This window comes from Canis lupus, chromosome 8 (genome assembly GCF_011100685.1).
Source record: "Canis lupus familiaris isolate Mischka breed German Shepherd chromosome 8, alternate assembly UU_Cfam_GSD_1.0, whole genome shotgun sequence".
NCBI lineage: Eukaryota > Metazoa > Chordata > Mammalia > Carnivora > Canidae > Canis > Canis lupus.
The window spans coordinates 2,902,849-2,927,359 of record NC_049229.1 but is presented as its reverse complement, the minus strand read 5'-3'; the positions used below and the strand labels follow the sequence as shown (position 1 = coordinate 2,927,359).

Here is a 24,511-nt window from a genome sequence, read left to right as displayed (position 1 = left end):
TAGAGGGGCAAAGATGGAGATAAATACAGTATTGTTGATCATACTCACCTGGTTTATCACAGTTAAGAATGGTTGTTTTTAAGGAAAGAACCCAGATGTCCGTTGACAGATGAATGGATAAAGAAGATGTGGTGTATGTATATATGCAATGGAATATTACTCAGCCATCATAAATTGAAATCTTGCCATTTTTGATGATGTGGATGGAGCTAGAGGATATTATGCTAAGTGAAATAAGTCAGTCAGAGAAAGACAATTATTATATGATCTCACTCCTATGTGGAATTTAAGAAACAAAAGAGGATCATAGGGGAAGAGAGGAAAAAATAAAACAAGAAAAAATCAAAGAGGGAGACAAACCATAAGAGGCTCTTAATCATAGAAAATAAACTGAGGGTTGCTGGAGGAGAGGGAGGTGGGGAGGATGGGGTAACCGAGTGATATTGAGCACTGGGTATTATATAAGACTGATGAATCATTGACCTCTACCACTGAAACCACTAAAACATTATATGTTAATTAATTGAATTTAAATGAAATAAAAAAAAAGAGTGGTTGTTTCATGATCACTGTGGCACTGTCGGGTTAGAGCCAATTCAGAATACAGGTCCTATTACACACATGGTGGTGACAAGATAAAGCGCAGTGAACACGGAGCTGCGTGATGAATGCTTGGTATGAGTGAAAGAAAAGATTATTGAGTAGAAAAACAAGCTATCCAGTTGACAGGGCTTTAATTGCCAAGCAGTCTGAGAGTTTGCACATGGGCATGACTGAACAGCAACCGTGTGAACTCGGGAAGTTACCGAAGGAGGACACAGTGGGGCTGCTCTGCGTGTTGAACGACCTGCATCTATCAAATGGCTGTACCATTACGAGTGGAATCATGGTAGCTGACAAAGTGCACAGTGTCAATCTAAACTGACAACAGCATCCAGACAATGGTGAGAAATCAGGGATGTAGGATAACAAAAGATGCATAGGGAATGGCACACGCCAAGAAGACAGACTCGAAGAGCCCAGGGAAAGAAGATTTTTGCCAGACTCAACTGATAATGATCTCTCGCTGTCAGAATACTTTATTTAAAAAAGTACCAGCTCAGGTTCCAGATTGGTGACCCAGAGGCTGAGTTGAGGGTCACTGCTGCAGCATGTTAGAGAGGGAACTGCTGCCTCTACTCACAATCTGCTGTGCTTGCCTGACTCCCACTGCGGTTGGGGACCCAGCTGAAGAGCTCCTCCAACTCCCCTCAGAAATCCTAAAGCCACTCCACCCTTTGTTAGTAAATATGTGTTGTTTATCCAGGGAAGTGTGATGGGGAAGGGATACTCTCAGAAAAAGAAGACAGTTTAAAATGCTATGGCAAAATAATAATAATAATAATAATAATAATAATAATAATAATAATAATAGAAAAAATGCTATGGTTGTTGAAAAATGTTAATTTTTGTAGAAAAGATGTAATCCAGACAATTTTCCTCTTATTTTGATAGACTAACTCCTAAGTTTCAAGCATGTGAAAGCCACAGACAAACTTTTCTTTAGGGCAGCCAAGATGAGAAATAGCAGCCTCTCTGCACCCACATGAAGGAGCTGTGCCATGGGAGCCATGTCTACATTATAATTAGGGCTTTCCTGTGTGGCCATCGGGGACCCCTGACTCGCTTGTGCAAATCATCTGAGTGCAAAAGGATTCTTAGCTTTTCTCCACACAGTGCTCAGTTTCCATTGGTCCTCTGTTTGAAAGCATGTAAAACCGAGCTGCTTTCGACTAGTGGAAGAGGCCTTGGGAGAGGCTTGGAAAAAACAGGATCAAATTCAGATGAAGCATCAGAGGTGCAGATACTACATGCTATCACTAGAGCTGCTGGTGAGACACCTTTCTGCAATGCAGGGAATCTTCCTCTTTTTTTTTTTTTGAAAGGGAAGGGGCAGGGAGAGGGAGAGAGAATCTTAAGCAGGCTCCACACGGAGAGGACCCTGATGTGGGGCTCGATGTAACGACCCTGAGATAGAGACCTGAGTGGAAACTGAGTCAGACTCCTAACTGACTGAGCCACCAGGCGCCCTGGGGAGTCTGCCTCTTTGACCCCCTCTTTGGGCCTGACTGCTAAATTGAGGAGTCAGGATTATAGGGCTGAATCTCTGCTCTGTTTGGGTGGGAGAGTTTGGGGCAAGCCCTTGCTGTTCTCTTCTACTTTTCATTTTAGAGTAGGGAGTAGATTCAAGGGGGGGGGGGGGTTGTATTGTGAAGAGTTAGTCATCTGTGACTGTAAGATAGGAGCATTGCCAGATGGGGTGCAGGAATGCAAGCAATTTATAAAACCTTCAAGGCAGTTTCTGCCGACCACAAGGGATGATATTGGCTCGATTTAACATTTTTGAATTTAAGTATTCACCTCATGCCAATGTATGTAGCTGTGTTCTCTCATCTGAAGTTGTTCATTTGGAAATAGAGAAGGGTGAGGCATTATTGCTTGAAATAAAATATTCCCTTTCATTACATCTGTGTCTCAGTGATCCCTAAAGCAGAAATTCAGTTCAAACATTAAATTCAATAATCAGATATTAAACACTTACTACCTGATACATTGTGGAAACTGAACATGAAACAGACCAAAGATTCCTGTCCCTGAGTAGTTTATAAATTAGGAGGAGCATAAAGTATCCAAACAATCTTGGAAGAAGAGAGAACACATGAAATGACTCAAGAGAGGTAAGTGCTAAGGGAGTTCAACTGGGGGAGGTTATAACCTCCGAGGGGAGTTCTGCATTGGAGATATAAATTTGGGAGTGCATACATGGAATTTAATGCTGTTAGTGTGAATGAGAGAATATCACCATGGTGGGTGGTGGGTTGGGGGAGAGATTCAGAAGGCAAGAGACCCTGGGTGCTCTATGTTTAGAAGCTAGCCAGAGGAAGAAAAAGCCAGCAAAGGAGACTGGGAAGAAGTCAGTGATGCAGAGGAAAATCAGGAAAGTGTGGCATCTCAGAAGCTAAGTGCAGAAAGCATTGGAAGAAGGAATGAGTGGCCACCTGTGTCATACCCTGTGAGAGGTTGTGTGATCATTGGCTAGCTATTCCTGTGTGTGTTCTATGTTTGTCTCTTCTTACATCCATGACAGTAGGGTCCAGATTTATTTTGTTCACACTGGGTACTCAGTGTCTGGCATGATACTTGGCACAGGATAGAACTCAAAGTATATTTGTGGCATAAAGGAAGGAAGACATACAAGCCAGGCTACAGTGTTTATACTTAATTCAGTAGGCAAAGAGTAGTATCCGAATTAGCATTTTCAAATTTCTAACAGAGTTTGATCTTAGCAAAAAAACCTGCAAGCCTTCTTTTGGAGGCCTGCACAGATGTCTTGGCCTCATGCATGCCACCTCTCAACATCATTTAGATGTCCTTCAATTTGGATGCATAAATGAAGAAACAAGAATCCATCTAGGTGGTTCTCCCATAATCCTTGAGGGCAGTGTTAGTGACTAGGATCTCATAAGATAATGATTATGCTTTTACGGAAACAATTCTGTGATCCCAGTCTTGGGTTAAATAGGCATCTTTATAGCAAGTGTTGTCAGAACATTTAATCTGATAATAAAGAATTGTGAAAAGTAAGAAAGGGCTATTGACATGGAGCATTTTCCCAATTTATCTGACCATGGAACTCTTTTTAATTGCTTAACAACTGTTAACATCTCAAGGGACAGTAATATTCTGGAGAAAAATTTGGCAAATATTGGCCCAGGGCTTTATAACAATTCTAAGAGGAAAAAAATTCATATATATATATTTTTAGATGACAGGCAGAGAAGCTCCCTATATTGGATGCAAATTATTTGGGTGGAGTCAAAAGGAATGGTAGGTTGTTATTGTTCTGAAGCAATCTATTCCCCCTACTATGTGAGAGGATTATCACTTCCTGTCTGGTGTGACGTGTCTTGCAGTAGCTTCTGTAGGAAGGGCATGAATCCCACTTGATATTGAGCTTGGCCATGGAGGGTTTTGGGTAATGAATGTGAGTGGACATGATGTGTGCCATGACTGAGCAGAAGCTTGAAGGAGCATCTGAGTTTCTGCCAGCAGCTCTCATGTTCTTTTTCCTCTTGCCATGAGAACACTATGTTCCAAATAGTGAATTATCTTTCAGCCTGGATTCTGGAATGGGGAGACACAGGTTGCAGAGCTTAGCTAACACCTCACAGCCACGGACCTATGGTAAAAGCAGGTGCAAAAAGTAAATTGTTTAAGCTACTGAGATATTGGTACTGTTTGTTACCACAGCAGAGTTGACTAATACAAAGAGGAAAATACGTAAGGTTGTTATGAACGTGATGGCTGTTTCTTTCCAGAGCTTCCAGAAGACAAACAACTCTGGAGAAGCAGAAAAGAGGCCCATTTATAGCTAAAGTTTTTATATTTTACAGGAGAAAAGTTGTACTCTTGTTTTGCCTAAAAACAACTCCACAAATTGAAACAACTCAATCAACCTAGATAAGATTTGTAGATTTAGTGCAGGCTGTGATGGGCTTGCATATTGGAGAAGAAATCTCAGCATTTCAAACCAAATGAAATCAAAGAACACACAGAAGTGGACATTCATGGCCAGTCCTGCTGGTATTATTTGCCTTCCTGTAGAGCACATTGCTTTCTTAATAGACTCTCCAGATTTCCTCACAGTTGTCATCAGTGGGATGAGGAGGCAGCCAGTTGCCCAGCAGCAACAAGTTCTGGGAAATCCCGGGTTTGGGAGGGTTCTTGGAAAAGAACAAAAAGTTAAAGGGAGTGTTTCCAAGGAAACAATGTTCCTCTTTCCCTCTCCCTTCCCCTTTTGCTTCATTCTTATCTTCTCAACCCATACCACCACCCTTTAGCTGATCTGTTTTGTGTGTGTACAATAGCGTTTTTGGAAATCTTTAGGTTTTCCTAGGCGGGAATTCACTACATCTGTGGTTAAGGAGCCCCTGTGACCTTAGATTCCTCATGAAAAGGCTGGCTGTACCTAGTCCAGGTTCAGTGTTTTTCCATCAGTTTGTTTATTTACTTACATATATTGAGAGCATCATTGATGAAGGGCTGTATGTGTGTGATGTGTGCGTAACTGTCAAGAATGCTCATCTTCCTTCCTGGGTCATCTTAAAAAATTTCCAAGTGTACATTACCTCAGGGAAGCAAGTGTTTTCTCCGTGTTGATCTCCTTCCTGTTATCTCCTCTGAGGAGGCTTCCCCCGCTTCAGGCCATCACTTCTTCTCTACATTCTGGTAGGTGTTTGCTCCTTCCTCTGTTGATAAGTTTTTATTTGCATGTCTGTTTCTTCCACTGGAAAGAGCACCTTGAGGACAGGAATTGAGCTTTGGTGGTATTTGTAACTCAGCATGTGGCACAGCACCAGGAATATTGTACATGCTCAGTACATATTTGAGGGATGAGGAATGCATCCCCATAATTATAGACTTGCATATTTTAATAATATGGCTACTGAAAATATCCACACAAAATCCAAAGCACCAAAAGGGCTCATCAGAAGCCCAGCCAGGACTCAAAAGGAGAAAATAATAATCATAACAGCTCCTCTGATTTCCTCATAGCTGGCCAGCTTTTCTGGGTGGGTTTTGCTTACCTGTTCCAAATCCTTATGTGGTAACTGGCTCAGAAATGTGCAGGACCCTTTGACCTCTCAGTTGTCCTGTGTGTCCCCAAATGGGCTCCTTAGGATGTCGGACCAATAGAGAATGGGTGGAAATCCTTGGTCTCTGAGAATGCTTGCCTCTAGTTCAGGGTGACTCTGGGTTCTTCAAGACCACTGAAAAGTGACAATATGGTAAAGGCTTGGGACCTTACACCAAATTCTGGGAAATCCTAAGATCCCAGAGTCATTCATTTATTCATACAAATATGAACGGCACCTTAGTGGCTTAGTTGATAAAGCAACTGCTTTCAGCTCAGGTCACGATCCCAGGGTCCTGGGATGGAGCCCATGTCAGGCTCCCGACTCATCGTGGAAGTCAGCCTCTCTCTCTCCATCTGCCTCTTCCTCCACTCATGCTCTCTCTCACTCTCTTTCTCTCTCTCTCAAATAGATAAATAAAATCTTAAAAAAAATATTCATGCAATTTGTCAGGTTCAATGATAAGCAACAGCAGATATATATAGTCCAGGATCTCTTAGAGTTTACAAACTAGAAAAATACACATTAATCAAATTATGAAATAATATTACAAACTGATATATGAAAGTATACTTTATTTTATTTTTCTTTCTTTTTTAAAGATTTTATTTATTTGAGAGAGAGAGAGAGAGCACGCGAGCACAATCAGGGGAGGGGCAGAGGGAGAGGAAGAAGCCAACTCCCTGCTGAGCAGGGAGCCTGATGCGGGGCTCAGTCCCAGGACCCCGAGAACTTGACCTGAGCTGAAGGCAGAAGCTTAACTGACTGAGCCACGCAGGTGTCCCAATTTTTCTTCCTTTTTTTTATTCCCCACCCTCTCCTCAGAGACATATTTTAAAAACCCCAAACAAACATCTGAACTTGCTGGGAGATCTCAAGACATCTCTGAGGAATTGATGTGTATACTTTGATTCAAAAGGTGAGTAGGGGGATGCCAGGATGGCTCAGCGGTTGAACATCTGCCTTTGGCTCAAGGTGTGATCGACCCTGGGATCGAGTCTTACATCAGGCTCCCTGTGGGGAGCCTGCTTCTCCCTCTACCTATGTCTCTGCCTCTCTCTGTGTGTCTCTCATAAATAAATAAATAAATAAATAAATAAATAAATAAATAAATAAATCTTTAAACAAACAAACAAAAAAAACCAAAAGGTGAGTAGGAGTTAAACAGGCGAAAAAGAAGTATTCTACGAGGTAGGGGTAATATAATATGCAAAGGTCCTGGGGTGGGAGGGCACCTGTGTATTTCAGGAGTAGGTGTGAAGCGGTCAGAGTGTGCAGGGTTGTGGAGGCCACTTTGGGGATTTTGTTTGGCTTTCTGCCTGTGAGCAATGGGAAATCACTGAAGGGTTTTTAAGTTGGGGTGTAACATAATCATATTTGTATGTTGAAAAAAATCACTCTGGCTGCTGTGGGGATGACATATTGGAAGGTCCCAGAGACCAGTTAGCTCATTCAAAAGACTAATGGAATATTTCAAAGGAGAAAATGAAAGTTTGGATTAAAGTGTTGGTGGTAGAGGATGGATGGGACTTTGAGACATCTAAGTGGACCATTGAACAGTTATTGGACACATATGTATTCATGCATTCACTCATATTTATTGACTCCACATCACATGAGAGTCACAGCATTGAGAACTCTGTGGAACAGAAAAATGTACTGCGCTTGGAGTCTCCTATTGAGGACCTTAAAACTTAGGAGACAGTCACGAGGAATAGTTGAGAGTATTGGGTATAGAGAAATGAGGTGTTGGAAAGTTGGATATGATACCCATCTTTCAATATTTGAAAATATTAAGGTAGGGCTTAGGCTGTGCTGTTTCAGAATGCACAACAAATGCCAACATAGAAGGTTATAAAGGAAGCATCTCCGTGATTTATTTATTTTATAATTGGAAGTTTGTATTTATGTCCTTTATCTATTTCTCCTATTGTCAGCTCATCCCCCACTTCTATGATGGGGAGCACACTTACATTAGTGAGCACTAAGTAATGTATGAAAGTGTCAAATCAATATGTTGTATGCCAGAAACTAACATAACATTGTATGCTAATTATACTTAAAAAAAAGTTATAGGGAAGCAGACCTCAATGTAAGAGGTGATTTTTTAAAATAAGAACTGTCACTGAAAATACCTTGAGTTTGGATGATCATTTATTCAATTATTATTTAATGAACAAATAAATTGAATGGAGGGGAATTCCTGCTTGGCCTTTAAGATCCCTTCTGGCTTTTCAAATTCAATGGCTCTAATTTTCTGTTTAAAGCCTTCATCATTCAGAATGAAGGTCACAACTTGGATTTCCTTGAGTCCATTTCCTTACTTGAAGCCTAGTACATTCCCTGGGCACTTTCAGGGTGCTGTAAAGAGTAACTTCTTCAAGGTTGTGACCTCTTCAGAAAATACAATGTATGGTAGGAATCACATTCCCTTCCTTGGCTGTGGCCTCCCATGATTCCGAGGAGGACATGTCCCCTGATTCCCTTTTTTTTTTCTCTTGCCAGTCGCTCCATACCATGGTTCTATGGTGCTGGATGGTCTGTTCATAAGTGCAGCCAGTGGGTGGCCCTATTTCTAGATGCCGGCTACCACTTTCTTGCTGCCTTTGAGGAATCATATCTTCCATATCTAGCGACAGGACATGCGTAAGGACTCTTTTACTTGGGAGCCTGGTGGAAGTGCCAGGCCTATTACCATGCCCTGTCAGTTGAACTCAAAGACCTTTTCCAGCCTGGGCAGATACTCTCCGGGATTTCTCTTCACTGCTCTGAATTTTTTTATGATGGATAAGAAAGCAGGATAATGGGGATAACAATAATATGACTTAAGTCAACTCTCAGTTGGCTTTACCAAGTACAGTGGGGAAGAATAGGAACAACACAAAAATATCAGCTGAACTTTCTGTTGTTCATTTGGCTTTGGAATTTCTGCAGAAACACTTGGTCCGTGTTTATGTTATGCTAGGGCCCTTGGTGGCCCTATCTCCACCTCAGCCTGGAGCTCCAGGTAATAAATGAAAGATTTTCTCAATTGCCGCTGGTAAGCTCAGGGCATTTCTTTAGGTCTCTAATTTTAATTTATGTCCAGTTTCCCTATTTCATTGTTTTGTGCTCAGACTTTCTCAGGTCATTGTTGGGCAGTCTGCTTGTTTTCTCCCAAGATGTCCCTCTTCCTTGGGTCCAGGCTGCTTTTCATGGTCACCCCATGCCCATCTCAGGTTCTGAGATTCCCCACCCCAATGTGAATCAGAACTTCATGTTCTCATCTGTCCTGAAGGGGGAATGGACAATTAGAGATACATGCTCTCACTCTTATCCCTTTTCGTCCCAATCAGACTTTATTAGACCCTAATGATTCATACTCTTTTTTTCTGGCTTGATCTTGAGTTGAAGGTATGTGGCACAAGGTTCTGGGTTACAGTGGATAATATATGATGGTCACATGGTGTGGTAAAAAGTACATTGACTCTATAAATATTAATTCATTTCCTAATCTGCTTGTGGGTGAATGAGAAATGATCATACCTGGAATTTATGTAATGCCTTCTTCCAAGGAGCATACAAGGACACGATAGCACCTCAATGACTCAATGAGAAAATTTATTATATTGGTAACACAAATCATCGGTAACCTGATTTGGGGATGACTGACTGCTTGTCCTGAGTCCCACACCTGGCTGCACAGCAGCATCCCTTTAGGAGCTTTTTACAAATATGGATTTTTTTGGGTGGCATTTGGGAAAAACAGATTTATACTTCTCCACTTCAATGAAATTTTTCAATAGTGATGGCTTCCCTAGACTTGTGCCTCTCAAACTTTAATATGCATATAACTCACCAAGGAATTCTTATTAAAATGCGGATTCTGATTCACTAGATCAAGGGTGGTGCATGAGATTCTGCATTCTGACAAAATTCCAAGTGATGCTGATGCTATCTAGAGACCACACTTGAAACAGCAAGATCTTAGACTGGAAAAGGGAAGAGGAAAGAGTAGGGGAGAGAGGTTGGATTACGTGGGAAACCAGAGCTCCATGCCCACACCAGTTCAATCAGCATCTCTGGGGATGTGTTCCAGACATTGGTATTTTTAAAGAATTTCCGCAGGTGTTTAAAATATGCAATTGGAATTGAGAGCCATTGTTCAAGAGATACCTTGACCACATCTAATGTCCATTTCTCTGTAGCGAGGGCAGGAGAAGCTGGCTACATCTTCCTTGTATTAAACTAAGAGTTTTGCTGCTTACAGCAGAATTTCTCAAAGTATGTCCTTGAACCCACTTGCATCAGAATCACCTGGGCAGAAAGGGAATAAAGGGGAAAGGAGAAAAAATAAGTGGGAAATATCAGAAAGGGAGACAGAACACGGAAGACTCTTAACTCTGGGAAACGAACTAGGGGTGGTGGAAGGGGAGGAGGGTGGGGGGTGGGGGTGAATGGGTGACGGGCACTGAGGGGGGCACTTGATGGGATGAGCACTGGGTGTTATTCTGTATGTTGGCAAATTGAACACCAATAAAAAATAAATTTATTATTTAAACGAAAACAAAACAAAACAAAAGAATCACCTGGGCACTTATTATAAATGCATGTTCCCAGGCTTACCCTCAGATAGCCTGAATAAGAATCTTTGTAGCTGGGACTCCAAAGTATAATTAGAAACAATCTCTCCAGGTGCTTCCTATGTACCACGACATTTGAGAAATACTGACTTATAAAATCCAATCAAATCTCTTTACTTTAGCCTTATAGGTCAGGGATCTCTAAACAAGTTGGTCTCAACCAGATTTTTTGAGCCCTTTCCTTTCCTCCTCTACTGTGTTAATCTCCTGTGGTAGGCAGCTTCTTTTTTTTTATTTTTTTATTTTTTATTGGTGTTCAATTTACTAACATACAGAATAACCCCCAGTGCCCGTCATCTATTTGCTGTCTACAAGAGACTCATTCTAGACAGAAGGACACCTAGAGCCTGAAAATAAAAGGTTGGAGAACCATTTACCATTCGAATGGTCCTCAAAAGAAAGCAGGAGTAGCCATCCTTATATCAAATAAACTAAAATTTACCCCAAAGACTGTAGTGAGAGATGAAGACGGACACTATCTCATACTTAAAGGATCTATCCAACAAGAGGACTTAACAATCCTCAATATATATGCCCCGAATGTGGGAGCTGCCAAATATATAAATCAATTATTAACCAAAGTGAAGAAATAGATAATAATACACTTATACTTGGTGACTTCAATCTAGCTCTTTCTACCCTCGATAGGTCTTCTAAGCACAACATCTCCAAAGAAACGAGAGCTTTAAATGATACACTGGACCAGATGGATTTCACAGATATCTACAGAACTTTACATCCAAACTCAACTGAATACACATTCTTCTCAAGCGCACATGGAACTTTCTCCAGAATAGACCACATATTGGGTCACAAATCGGGTCTGAACCGATACCGAAAGATTGGGATCGTCCCCTGCATATTCTCAGACCATAATGCCTTGAAATTAGAACTAAATCACAACAAGAAGTTTGGAAGGACCTCAAACACGTGGAGGTTGAGGACCATCCTGCTAAAAGATGAAAGGGTCAACCAGGAAATTAAGGAAGAATTAAAAAGATTCATGGAAACTAATGAGAATGAAGATACAACCATTCAAAATCTTTGGGATGCAGCAAAAGCAGTCCTAAGAGGGAAATACATCGCAATACAAGCATCCATTCAAAAACTGGAAAGAACTCAAATACAAAAGCTAACCTTACACATAAAGGAGCTAGAGAAAAAACAGCAAATAGATCCTACACCGAAGAGAAGAAGGGAGTTAATAAAGATTCGAGCAGAACTCAACGAAATCGAGACCAGAAGAACTGTGGAACAGATCAACAGAACCAGGAGTTGGTTCTTTGAAAGAATTAATCAGATAGATAAACCATTAGCCAGCCTTATTAAAAAGAAGAGAGAGAAGACTCAAATTAATAAAATCATGGTAGGCAGCTTCTAAGATGGCCCCCAGTGATCTCTCCTCCCTGGTATTCACACTCTCGTGTAATCTCTCCCTCCCCTTGAGTGTGAGTGGTATTTACAGACTCACTTCTATTGAATAGAAAATGGCAGCAGCAATGAAATGTCACTTCCAATATTAGGTTACAAAAAGACTGTGCCTTCCATCTTGGATGCCTTGTTTCTAAGTCCTTGCTCTAGGGAAGCAAGCTGCTATGTTCTGAGGACCCCTATGGAGATGCTCATGTGAGGATCACCAACATTCACTTGAGTGAGCTTGGAAGTGGATCTTTTTTAGCCAGTGTTTGAGATGACTCTCCACTATACCTGATGGGAGACCCCTATCCAAAGGACCTAGTGAAGCCACACCTGCATTCTTGACTTATAGAAACTAGGAGATAAGGAATGTTTGCACCTCTTAATTTTATGGCATTTTGTTACAGAACAAATAACTAGTGTCCACTTTGAAATATTCCTCATTTTCCTTCCCACATACCCAAGTCCCACCTGTTTCAAGCCTTAGCTGTTTTAAGACACTTTTCTCACAGTGATTATCTTTTTATGAGCTCCAAGAGCACTGCATATAAAATCGGTAGCACTCATTGTTAGATGTGCTTTCTTGTATTTTTTTGTAAGCTTAATTATAATTCTACCATTATCTTTAAAATAAATTGTAGGCAAATTGACGAGAATAGAACTTAGGCTAGAACTTGACTTATAGCCATTTCTGTTCCCATGACCTATCCCAATATCACAAATACAATAATTGCCCTATAAACAAGTGTGTGATGTAGATGATAGTGCATTGGAAGGAATATTGAATATCGAAGGTATCAGGAGAGCAGTTGTTTTCACGAATCAATGTCTACTTTGCATCCTAATGCCTGAGTTGTAACTTAATGTGGAGAGAGGATTCCAGACCAGACACCTCAAAGAGGTGGTTACTAGAGCTAACAGGGTGAAAACACTCCCTTGATGATTATTAAATGTTTGTAAGGCCTCCTCCCTGTCAGCCTGCTCAGTGGGCTCCTCCTGGCCTTGGCTCCCTGTAGGCTCAGAGACTTTGGGCTCACCCATTTCAACTTGGGACTTGGAATCTTTTTTTTTTTTTTTTTTATTCAATTGATTCATGACCAATTCAGAAATCCCACATTGCCAGGCAGCCCAGGTGGCTCAGTGGTTTGGTGCCACCTTCGGCCCAGGGCGTGATCCTGGAGACCCGGGATTGAGTCCCACGTCGGACTCCCTGCATGGAGCCTGCTTCTCCCTCTGCCTGTGTCTCTGCCTCTCTCTCTCTCTCTCTCTCTCTCTGTGTGTGTGTCTCTCATGAATAAATAAATAAAATCTTAAAAAAAAAAAAGAAGAAATCCCGCATTGCCATAAGCATTAGTCTCCAAGATCTTTCTCAGCAACCGACATGAAACAGACAGTGTTACCCCTCTCTGCCCATCCCCATGGCTCCCCCGGACTCCTCTGTAGCTAAGGGATGATATAAAGCATCCTATACCTGAAATAGTTAGGGAGCATTTCAGAAAATGACTCTATTCATCCTTCTTCACAGTGTAAGAGTTAAAGCTATCTCTAATAGCTTTGGAAATTTTGATTAGGGTGGTAATAGAAAACCATCCTTGCTTTATCTAGTTTATGCACACGAATGCTTTCACAATAAAGACCCTGGAATGAGCTACAGCACTCACGATAGAAATTCTGTTCATCTGAGCCTGCCTCCACAATAAGAAAACCTTGTCAGCATTGAAGGTTGTTCTATTCAACCTTTTCTCTAAAGTCCCTGAGAGGCAGGTGCAGGGCTCTCTTGGTTTCTTCGCATAAACTCTAATGAACTTTCCTGCCCTCTTTGATCGATAAATAGGCACCCTCTCCAACCACAGAGATAAGGCCCTTGCTCCAACTTAGCTCTTACCTCTCTTATCAGATGTTGCTGTGAGGTGATCAGGTGGTCTCAGCGCGGGTATGGCACACATTTTAACCACAGATGGTCTCTCATTGGCTCTGCCAGCTCAGCTAGACCCAGAGGTTCTGAGGCGACCAGAAGCAGGCCTGGAGTACTGTGGATATCTGCTGCGCAGTAATAGGTACCGGCGTTTGCTGTTGTTGCTTTTTCAATGTCGAGTATACATTGACTCTTTGAAGCATCGGTATTTCCTTTGAAATTACTCCTTAAATTGTCATTGGTATTGTTGCTCTGTCTGTATATTAAAGTCAGGGAGTTATCTTCATTCTTCCTATACCAGCTCACCTGATAGTTCTTCAAGTCCCCTCCTGTTACGTTGCAGCGGAAGGTGGCAGGCTCTCCAACTAGAACAGTCAGGGTTTTGGTTTCTGGTTCCAAAATGATATCCAGTGAGACCCCTGAAAGGGCAAGCCCAGGGAGAGAGGCTGTGGGGAACAACCTCTACCCCAAGGGGATGGATGTCAGGGCCGAGCTTGGCAATGCCCTCCCCTCAGAACCCTCCCTGGAACCCCACCCCCACCCCAAATCATCCCTGCAGCACATTTCCCTAAGGATAAAAGGCCCAGCGACTCATCCTTACCTGCACAGAAGAGGGTGAGGTAGAAGAGGGGACAGGTCCACAGCATGGCTTCGTGGAGGTGGCTGTGCGGTGTGTGGGTGCTCCCTGGCTGCCCCTGATCAGCCACTGTCTGCCCATGAGAAGTTCTGTCTGTTATCGAGGTGGTTGGGTGTTAGTCACTTCCTCAGAGAGATGTGTAACAGGCCTGCCAGCTCACAGGTTGGGCTGTTTCTCCAGCAAACTCAGGCTAATTATCTATGGCAGGTCAGATTCGACTGGGGAGAAGAGGAGGTGAACAAGACGTGGCTCCTGTCTTCAAAAAACTCAGGTTTTTTTGGTGGGTGGTGGGGAGGCAGACATAGAACAATCACAAAGGAGAGTGAAGTGCTATGAAAGAGTTAGACACAAAGTGCTCTAGGAGCGCGGAGGCAAGAATGGTCTCTGCCAGGGCCAGGAAGAAGACTCTCCCTGAAGGAGCCTTGGTGACAGGGCTGTGCCAGCGGCCTCCGGAGGGCATTCCCCGGGGACCAAGCGGTGCAATTAGGCTCGAGGGCTTGCAGGAGCAGAGCAGCCTGCAGGGCCGGGTTATTCTGCCTCCTTTATTCCTGCATGCGCCCCTTTTGCTTCAGCCTTCACCACCCCTGCTTCAGTCTGAGCATTCCTCACCTACTGAAAGCTATTGCCAGACTGTTCCAAGAGGTCTCCCAGTTTCCAGACTCCACCTGCTTTCAGCCATTCTCCAAGCAGCCATCATACCGATTTTTTTCCAGAGCAGAGGGGAACAGGGCACACCTCTGCTGAAACTCCTTTAGTAGCGTCCCCTGGCCTTTAGGGGAATAGGAAAGTCTTATGTCATGGCCCTAATGATCTCCTGATCTGTTTTCTTCTCCAGTTTCTCTTTGACCACTGGCACTCAGTACTTCAGCTGCACAAAAATATTTGCTGGTTCAAAGATGTAGTATAGTCTGTCTAGTCCCAGTTTTTGCACTAGCTGCTCCTTCTTCCTGGAAAAACCAGACCTTTGTTCTCTCTTCCCCACCCCAACTTAAGGGAAGTGTTCCCTGGGTTCCCTGAACTTTCTGGGTCATGGCACTTATCATTTTTATTATAATTATCTGATAATTTGTTTGTTTTCTGCGTTGGACTTGAAGATTCTTTAGGACAGTGGCTGTATCTTATTTATGTTCACATTCTCAGTCCCCAGTACAGGACTTGTCAATATTAGGAGGTTGGCAGAGATGTGCTAGTCTATGTAAGCAGGATTTCTGTCTGAAGTTTCCTGACTCTTAAGGAGCATTCTGGGTTGTTCATCTAGTGAACCATGGGATTAGTAAAGGATTTGCCATTAACCCAAGTCCAAACCTGGGGAAGCAGGTCCTCTACTCATTGACGTAGGTGTAGAGAGAGGTGTGCCCTCTATAGGAGGGATAGTTCCCACCTGGCTAGACCCTGCTTGTCATTGTGTGGCCAACATTCTGATGTCACCCATGGGTGGCTAGGTGGTATCACTACCCACGTCGTCTATATGTGAAAGGAGTGCTGGTTTTGCAGGGCTAATTGCTCTGATTTTTAAATCTTCCTTTGCAACTTACTGGTAGCTGGGCAAGGTACAACCCCAAGTTTTGATGTCCTTTTCTGCAAATAGGGTAATTGTAGTTACCTTGCAAGGATGTTGTGAGGTTCAAATGAGAGAACACGTGTGAAGAGCTTATCCCTATACCTGGTACATGCTGGTAAGCCCACCACAGATGTTGATTGTTTGCCACATCTCTTCTGCTTTACCATGGTTGGGTCAGTGGCCTTAGTCATGGATCCCTACTTGAGCTGTAGTCACCAAGGGAGACACAGGGCTTGGAATTTCAAGTGTGGCACAGGACATTCTGCTGAGGGAAGGAGGTGTTAGCTGAGTGATGTTAGGCTATGTTAGGACTTTGGGCAGGTAGATGAGGAGCTGAATGGAGCTGTGTCAGAGATGAGTGGGCAATGCCACTCATTTCTGTGCCCTTAAGCAAACGGGTCTCAGCATCTAAAGACAGAGGCCCATAGAGCTAGAGCCCTAATTGGAGTGTTTTTTTGTTTGTTTTTGTCCATCTGGGTTGAAGAAAGAATAGGAATACTTGAAGAGGCAACAAGACTCCCGGGTCAGATCAAATCAAGCCACACTGGCTCCTACACACCCAAGCCCAGTGCCGTTCTCTCTGATGGTCTCTGCCACTCTGGGTTCTTAGTATCAAACATCTAATCCATAGGAACACCGGAATATTAGTGGGAGAGAGTGCCAGAACTGATGTTCTCTCTAATTGGAAGTTTCAGGAGCTACTTTGCCTTTGATTTTAGAAGACATCTACCCTTTCCCCCACTCCCTTTGAATTCTTTGGAGAAAAAAGATAAATTCAGTGAAGGAAAGCTCTTGGTTTGTGTTATTTCCTCCTCATTACCCTCAAACTTCTCACAGAAAGCTTTAGTGACAACTGAGTCAGACTCTGATGTGTGCTCATGATGACTCGCTGTATGGCATGGTAGCTATCCTCTATCTGCCCTGCTTCCAGTTGCCGTCTTTGCTCTTTGGTTCCTCTGCCCTGACACCAGCTGGTTGGCCAACCAACTGGAGAACAGGGCTGGTGGTGAAAGAAGAGAGAAAAATGCCATTCCTATTTCCCTGGGCCAGGACCTCAGCTGCCCGGTGCCCCAGGATGGCCTTCTGTAAGTGATTCTTCTTGGTCTGGCTGGTTTGGGCTCAGAGTGTTCAGACAGCTGGGATTACTCTGTTTCTCTGATGTGTTTTCAACTGAAATGTCTGAGCCCCACTGGTTGTTTTAAAGAAAACATAAGATATTTTGGGAAATTAGTGAGGAATTTCAGTGGGTGTCAAGGAAAATCACAGTGTCGTTTATCTCAAAAAAGATTTTGGCTGCCACTGTTCCATTTGCGACTCATTCACCCAGCTGTGTGGTGCCAAATGAAGCAGCTGCCGAGCAGAGCCACATAAGAGGCCAGCTGGGACTTCTCTGAGTTGTAATTCCACTTCTGTTACTGACTTGGGACCTTGAGATGTAAATAAATAAACTTTTCCATATTCATTCTCAGCTCAGTTCCTTGGAAATGTTTTCCTGGTTCCCGTCTCCCAGCTCATTCCTGAAATCTCAAGGTCCTATTTCCGATGTGCGCTTTCGTCCTGGAATACTCCTGTGATCACTACAACCAAGTCCTTCTCTTGCTCCTGCGTGTATCTCATCCAATCGCTCTGTGAATCTGTAAGCCCTACTACAGTGTGAACTCCAGAATGGTAGAAAGGTTGTATCACCTGCCTTGGTAACCTTGGCTCTTGGCATAGTGTCTGGCACGTAGTAGACAACTCAATACATATTTTTGAATAAAAAATGAACCATGCCGATTTTATTATACTCTGAAGCTTATCCATACTTGATGAACACTTGTGAACCTTCTTGCTCACCTCTTCTTCTATGACTGTCCTTCAAGGACCACATGGGGAGACTGGATGGCTTCCAGTTAGCTGGTGAGGTGGTTGGGATAGATCACCACCTAGAAACCTGACCTTGGGAAGTAGTCTCCAGCCCATACATAGTTCTCTAATGACTTTGTTTTTCTTCCAAACTTTCTTTCATCTTTGAAAGTAGTAGTGGGGGAGCGGGGGGGAAAGAAAGTAGTAGTGGGCTTTTTTTTTTTTAAGATTAAAAAAAATTATTCATGAGAGACACACAGAGAGAAACAGAGATGTAAGCAGAGGGAGAAGCAGGCTCCCTGAAGGGAGCCTGATGTGGGACTCCATCCCAGGGCCCCAGGATCACCACCTGAGCCCGTGGCTGATGCTCAAACACTGAGCCACCCAGGTGCCCCCTGTACCAGAGTTTCTTTTTGGTGTTGTTAAAGATTTTATTTATTTATTCATGAAAGAGAAAGAGAGACAGAGAGACAGAGAGAGAAGCAGGCTCCTTGCGTGGGTCTCCAGGATCATGCCCTGGGCCGAAGGCAGCACTAAACCGCTGAGCCACCCAGGGATCCCATGGAGAGATTGTAAAGGAGGAGAGATTGTAAAGGAGGAGAGATTATTTCTGTCAGGAAGACTCTTCACATGGCAGAATCAGAGACCTGTCAGAGAACACAGCAGGGTTACTAGAATTGTAAGTGTCCTTTAGAAAACCCAGATTCTCTAGTTTAACATTCAGGATTCTGGAGATGTGTCATCAATAATCCCGAAGTGCCCTGGAGAAGAGTGAGCCAGGGAGGAAAGTGACTTGCTCACTCACCAGACAGTCTCTGGCTTTGTGTCCATCCCGGCAGGGTGAAGACTTTGAAATCTTGTCCCCAAAGCCAAACTGTGCAAAGGGTTTTCCTCCAGTTCTTCATCCCAAGAAAACCCTCCAGTTTTGTGTGATTCTGTGCCCTTAAAGGCTGCTCTTGGGGAAGCACCAGTGCTGATGAGCCCATATGTTGGCTGAAAATGAGAAAGCCAGCAGGACAGGAGGGGATTAGAGTTTCCACTGATGAATAAATGCAGGATCTAAAGCAGCAGGAGATGTGCATCTTCAGGAGTGAAAATAGGGAAGATGGTCCTATTTACTCCCAGTTCTCAGCTCAGCAGGTCACATCAAGGAGTTTCCCTGGGTGGTTCCTTGAATAAGCAGAGACTGATATGGATGGGTCTTTGTAGAGCCTACACTTTTGGGAATCTTGAGACTATCTTCATTTGATAGTTTTTTAGGACATCATAAGGTCAGGTGTGCTTTGACTTAACTTGTCAAGTTCTCGGAGGTGGGAAATTTTTCAGGTCATGGAGTATGCTTGTGATGTTGAAGGGGCTAATTTCTTATTTATAATTATGCCCATAAACACTTTTAATTTTACTTTGTGCTCTACATTTATAAATTATTCTACTATCCATTTAATAAGTGGGGGCTACTTTTGTATTTTAATATTTCATAAAGTCTATGTTTGCTTGTTTTATGAGGATCAAGCAGAAATAACTTTCCTCTGGTTTTATTTTTTTCTATGTAAGAGGCTTTTAACAATTTATCAGCATCTAGTGAAAAAGGTCCTGAAGATCCTTTTAATTGTATTTCTCTCAATTTTCATTGATATTTCATTCCCACTAGATGGGATACTAATATATAAAAGAATGTTTAATTGCCCAAGAGATTGACTTAATTTTTTATCAACTAGTACCTCAAGTCCTAACCTAGCCCAGCGGTAGGGATGTGGCTATGTTGTAGGAATTGTCATTATGATATCACTGCCAACAGCAAGCTGGTGCTTACCGAGTACTTCCTATGTGCCAAGCATAGCTCTAAGTGTAACGGTTCACTTAATTCTTGCAACTATTCTCTATGGTAAGTATGATTATTATCATTACTTTAATTTAAAAATCTTTTTTATTAAGTAATCTCTGTGCCCAACATGGAGCTCGAACTCACGACCTCAAGATCAAGAGTTGTATGCTCCACCAACTGAGCCAGCCAGGTGCACCTATTACCATTATTTCATAGATGAGGAAAGCAAGGCATAAAGTAACTTGTCCAAGATCCTATAGCTAATAAGTCAGTAAATGGAAGATCTGGGATTCAAAATGTAAGAAGTCTGGATTTCAAGTCTGAATTTGAGCTCAGTTGTTGGTACTATACCTATACCTACAGTCTATCTATCTATCTATCTATCTATCTATCTATCTATCTATCTATCTTTCTAATTTCCTAGGCACATATATATGTATAGTTAATATATTTTTTCAGTTTTTTAGAAATTGTGACAGGTTTTCAAGGGTCTGTGATTAAGATGTTGATTGATGGCTTTGAATTTGTATGTGAGTCCAATTTATTTGTCTCTCTGGGTATTGGGGACTATGCTTTTATTTGTCAGGTCAAAGATTCAAGTAATTCCACAGTATTTAATTTTCATTGCTCAGGGTTTAGCAAGATTAAAGTGAGGAAGCACCGTTTGCTGAGTACATATTATTATTTGAAAAGTACTTGTTTTATATTTTTGTATCCCCATGGCACTTAGTATATCCACTTGTAAACCATAAGGACCCCTTAGTTTTGAATGAATGAATTGAGGAATGAATGGGGGAAGTTCAAGATGATACTGAATATTTTCTGTCTTGTTGGATGACTATCTGAATTTTTGGGATTGAAGTTGCTTGAAGCTTACAGTTTTTGTTCAGTGTGATAGTATGTATCATGGTGCCTGACAGCATAGTAGTAAATGGCTTTGTCTCTTGGCTGCACATACTTAATGGTTAAGGTACTGGAGGATGACTTTCTGTTCACAGACAACTGGTAATGCTCTGATTCCATGATGCCTTGAGATGTATGGTTGATATAGGTGAGCCTTCGGTCCTCTCTTTGCAGTTACCAGTACACAAATTCATAATTCCCATCAAGAATATTATATTGGCATTGGAACTGCACATCTGTCTCAATCATGGCAGCTAGGTTGGAAGGTTGTATGATTTCGGTCCTGCAGGAGCCGACTGGAAAAGAAAAAAGAATAAGAAGTGAGGGATGAGAAGTGGAGGAAAATTGTACCAACTTACCTGGGAGCCCCTTACAGAGGAAGGACAGCACAAGGCAGAGAAGCCTGTACATGGTGTGTCTGTAGTTCTGTTCTGCTCTGTGCTGTTTACCACGAAGCCTACTTTGCATGCACAATGCACTCGGGCCCCCTTATCTGCAACGGCCATGCGGCTGCTTCATTGCTGTAGCAATAAAGGAAAGAGGTCCTTGGGGGTGGTTGGTGCTTGTGCTATCAAAAGACACACTCAGATTTGTTCAAAGGCAGCAATCCAACAGGCCCTTTTAGAGGAGGCTCTGGTGCTCCTCTGCCACTTGGGGCCTGTGTTTCCAGCATATGGTACCATTCTCTTATCAGCCCCAGGAGGCTTATTCTTAAAGGAAACAACCAGGGAGATAGTCTTTTGTTGAAAGACATTTGGGAGGCCATCATCTCTTGGGTCCTTGTTCCTGAGTTTTAGGGATCTAACATGCACAGAGAGATGGGGAAAGATAGGAACAGTCTTTTTTTCTGGGTGTCCTATGGCTTTCGTGGCCCACCTGGCAGTTTCTGGTTCTGGGACCCACTCCTCAGAAACCAGACAGAGAGGAAGTAATTCGTTCATTTTTAGTTAACTGATTAATCAATTGAGCATCCGTTTATCAGATATTTATTGAATGCCAACTGCATACGGGCTTTCTGCTGAGCGCGGAGGACATAGTGGAAGCAAAAACCAGCCCAGATTTCTGCCACTGTGGAGTTAAAAAGTCTGATGATGATGTTTAAGTTCAGGCAAGAGAAGGAGGTACAGCCCAACAAATAATGTACAGGAAGCTGGGGGGTGGGGGTGGGCGAAAGGGCTTCTGGGGTCTGCCTGAATTCAGGCGGGGCTTTCTCCCAGTCAACACAGCTGGTTGTGAGCTCACTGTGGGGGGACAACAGATTGCAATTTTCCCTGGCAACCCGCACCCCATCCAAGAGTCAGAGGGTTCCTTTCTACTGACCTTCCCTTATAACCATTTTCCTGTTTGTTGAAGATCCAGTCTTGGAGTTCCTGACTTAACACTGTTATCGTTCTATTCTTGGAACAGAATCAGCTTGGCTGCGGTTGTTCCCACTGTGAGGATAACTGCATCTTTTGTGCAATGGCTTCCTTTTCATTGTGTACACAATGACTGCAGAGCCAGGAAATTTAAATTTGGGATAAATAATAAGCTCTCTTTGGGGCCAATCTTCTTTAGAGAGTCAGGGCTGATGGAGGTCAAGAATTCTTTTTCTTTTTATCATCTTTGTCAAAGCTTTTACTCCCACCTCTGCTTCCATCTTACTTACCTCATCTTGTTCTGCTTCCATCTTACTTACCTCATCTTTTCCAAGACTACTCATCTTTCTGCAAGATATTCTCATGAACAACTTCAAAGGCATAATAGGACAGTGGACAAAGAGATAAGGAGACACTCACTCCAGAATGCCCAGACTCAGTGTGACACAGAAGAGAGCTGGAGACGGCTGAGGCTACATAGACACACACAGGCATATGGAGGTGGGGGGTGCTGGTGGCATGGGGGTAGATGTGCCTGCAGGGCAGGTGGTGTGATGGGGTGGCCAGGAGTCCTCCAGAGGGATGGCCATAGCAGTGTGAAGGATGTTTGGGAGCTGTTGAGAAGATGTACGTGTGCTTGTGGTAACCGCAGGCAGGCTCACCAAAGGTGCCTGGGAAGAAGGCTCTTCCTGCTGGCAGGGGGAATGTCATACCCAAAATAATTTTACTGGAAAGAGGCTCTAACTTTTTAAGAGGATTTATACCTTAAGCCTCAATGTGCTAAAATACAAGTGAGAATTAATTTCTGATGGGAAGGCCATGGAACATGGGAACTAGAGAATATTCCAGTATACAACCAGGATACCTGGAAAAGGCCATCTCTTCCTTCTTCTTCAACTCCTACGTATCATTCATCTACTTTTGAAGTGTCTCCTGAATCTGTTTCCTCTTTCCAGGTCCTTATTTCTGATCCTTCTCTCTTCTCATTGTCTACCTCACATTTTACATTAACTTGATATCTGATCTCACTGCCATAGCAGCATGAGAAAAGAGAATCAACCAGTTACAGACCAGGGCTGCGTGGCCCTGGAATTGTAAGAAAGGCCTGTGGTTTCAAGGGAAACAATCTCGGACATTTATCCTCTAGGACAAGGTGTCAGAAGGTTGAGGATTTGAGCAAGATTATGGATTTTTCAAAATCACAAGGCCAGAGGTCTCGGACCTGCCATCGATGTCAAACCTGAACATGAGATGTAGTATCAAGGCTGCAGAAATTATTCACACACCAGAGATCTGGACCTGGAAATCAGAGACCTGAGACAGGTCTGAATTTGAAAGCAGGAACTAACCCTGGGGACCATTCCTTACCTTTTCTCTTATGTATTGACTGTAGATCTCCTCTTTTCCTTACATTGTTTCTTCCAGGTACAGAACTGAGACACTACCCTGGAGACCTGTCCCTTAATCACAGTGAAGATGTCTTGAGAAAGTACATAGGCCAGGACATGCTTAACATATGATCAACTCAACTCCCATGGACAGTATTAGAAAAATGCTGTGTCTGAATGAATTGTGTTTTTTTTTTTTTTCAATTTCTGTTTGCTTTCAGGAAAGGTATCCTTTGATTTACAGCATTTTTATGAGAAAGATGAGGACCACCCATGTCCTCTGAGGACCTAGATTTGAACTGTATAGTGAAATTTCAGTTAGAAATTTTCACAAAAGGAACAACTTATAAAGAGAGGACTTTCCTTTTCTCTACTCCCCCTTTGCTGGAGTACTGTTCCTTGTAGGCTCTTGGGGTTCTGTTGGGAGAGTGGAGTCTCTAGGTAAAGTTTAGAGCACCCTTCTTTTGTGGAGAAAACTAGGGTGAGGTTGAGAATGAGTTTATTTACATTTCAAACAAATATCTACTCATTCTTGTGGAGATGATGAAGTTATCATAGAACTAAATGCAGATGTTATACACTAAGATGGTAAGTGCCCAAGGGGCACCTGGGTGGCTCAGTTAATTAGGTGTCTGACTCTTGATTTCAGCTCAGGTCATGATCTCAGGGTCGTGAGATCGAGCCCCGAGTTGAGCTCTGTGCTGGGTGTGGAGTCTGCTTAAGATTCTGTTTCTCCCTCTCCCTCCTCTTCCGCCTCTAAAAAGAAAAAAAATAAGTGTTCGATTAAAAATTAACTGGCATCTTTCTAATTAGAATTAAGCGCAGATCCCCTCCTCCCCCCATATGAATTTAATCAGGGCCATTGTTTTCTCATATGTGGTATTCTAAGATCTAGTAACACAGTGTTTGCTTTTCTGGGCCAAGAAGGCCAGACTCCCCCTGAGATAGTGGAGGGCATGGGGAGAGCTTCCTGGCAGGAAATGACTTTTGCCACTGTCCCTCAACTCAGGGCAGGTAAGAAGCTAGTCTTGGATTCTGAATTTGGAGATGTATGGATATCTGCAGATTTTTACTGAGGGCACAGACCCATTCCACGCTGGCTTTTGGGAGCTCAAATATGCACTTCCTTCTCTCCTCAAGCCTATAGCTGTGTTGTAAATGATCATGGGAGTAGGCTGTGTCCACACTGACATGGGATCGGTTGGGGGCAGAATGAGGGGAGAAAGCAGCCTGGAGATGAGCCTCAAGAGATGAACCAAGATGTCCTGAGGAAGAGCTCTGGCTGAGGGCAATTGTTTAGCCCTACGGGGCTCCAGTGTGGGATGCAATTACCACAAATCCCCTGGGGAGAGAATGGCTATTCCAT

The 24,511-nt window shown here is 42.9% G+C and overlaps 1 protein-coding gene, 1 long non-coding RNA gene and 1 gene segment (V, D, J or C); 1 reads left to right on the top strand and 2 right to left on the bottom strand.

Moving 5' to 3' along the window:
* LOC607937 (T cell receptor alpha variable 9-2) overlaps positions 1-24,511 on the bottom strand; it is a 544,059-nt gene that overhangs the window by 148,288 nt on the left and 371,260 nt on the right. The window lies entirely within an intron of this gene.
* Positions 1-24,511, top strand: part of LOC111096956 — a 72,176-nt gene that overhangs the window by 25,554 nt on the left and 22,111 nt on the right. The gene's annotated exons all lie outside the window — the stretch shown is intronic.
* Positions 9,323-14,407, bottom strand: LOC111096958. The segment is given in 3 exon segments: positions 9,323-9,971; positions 13,599-14,047; positions 14,230-14,407. Coding segments are annotated over 2 exon segments (456 nt in total).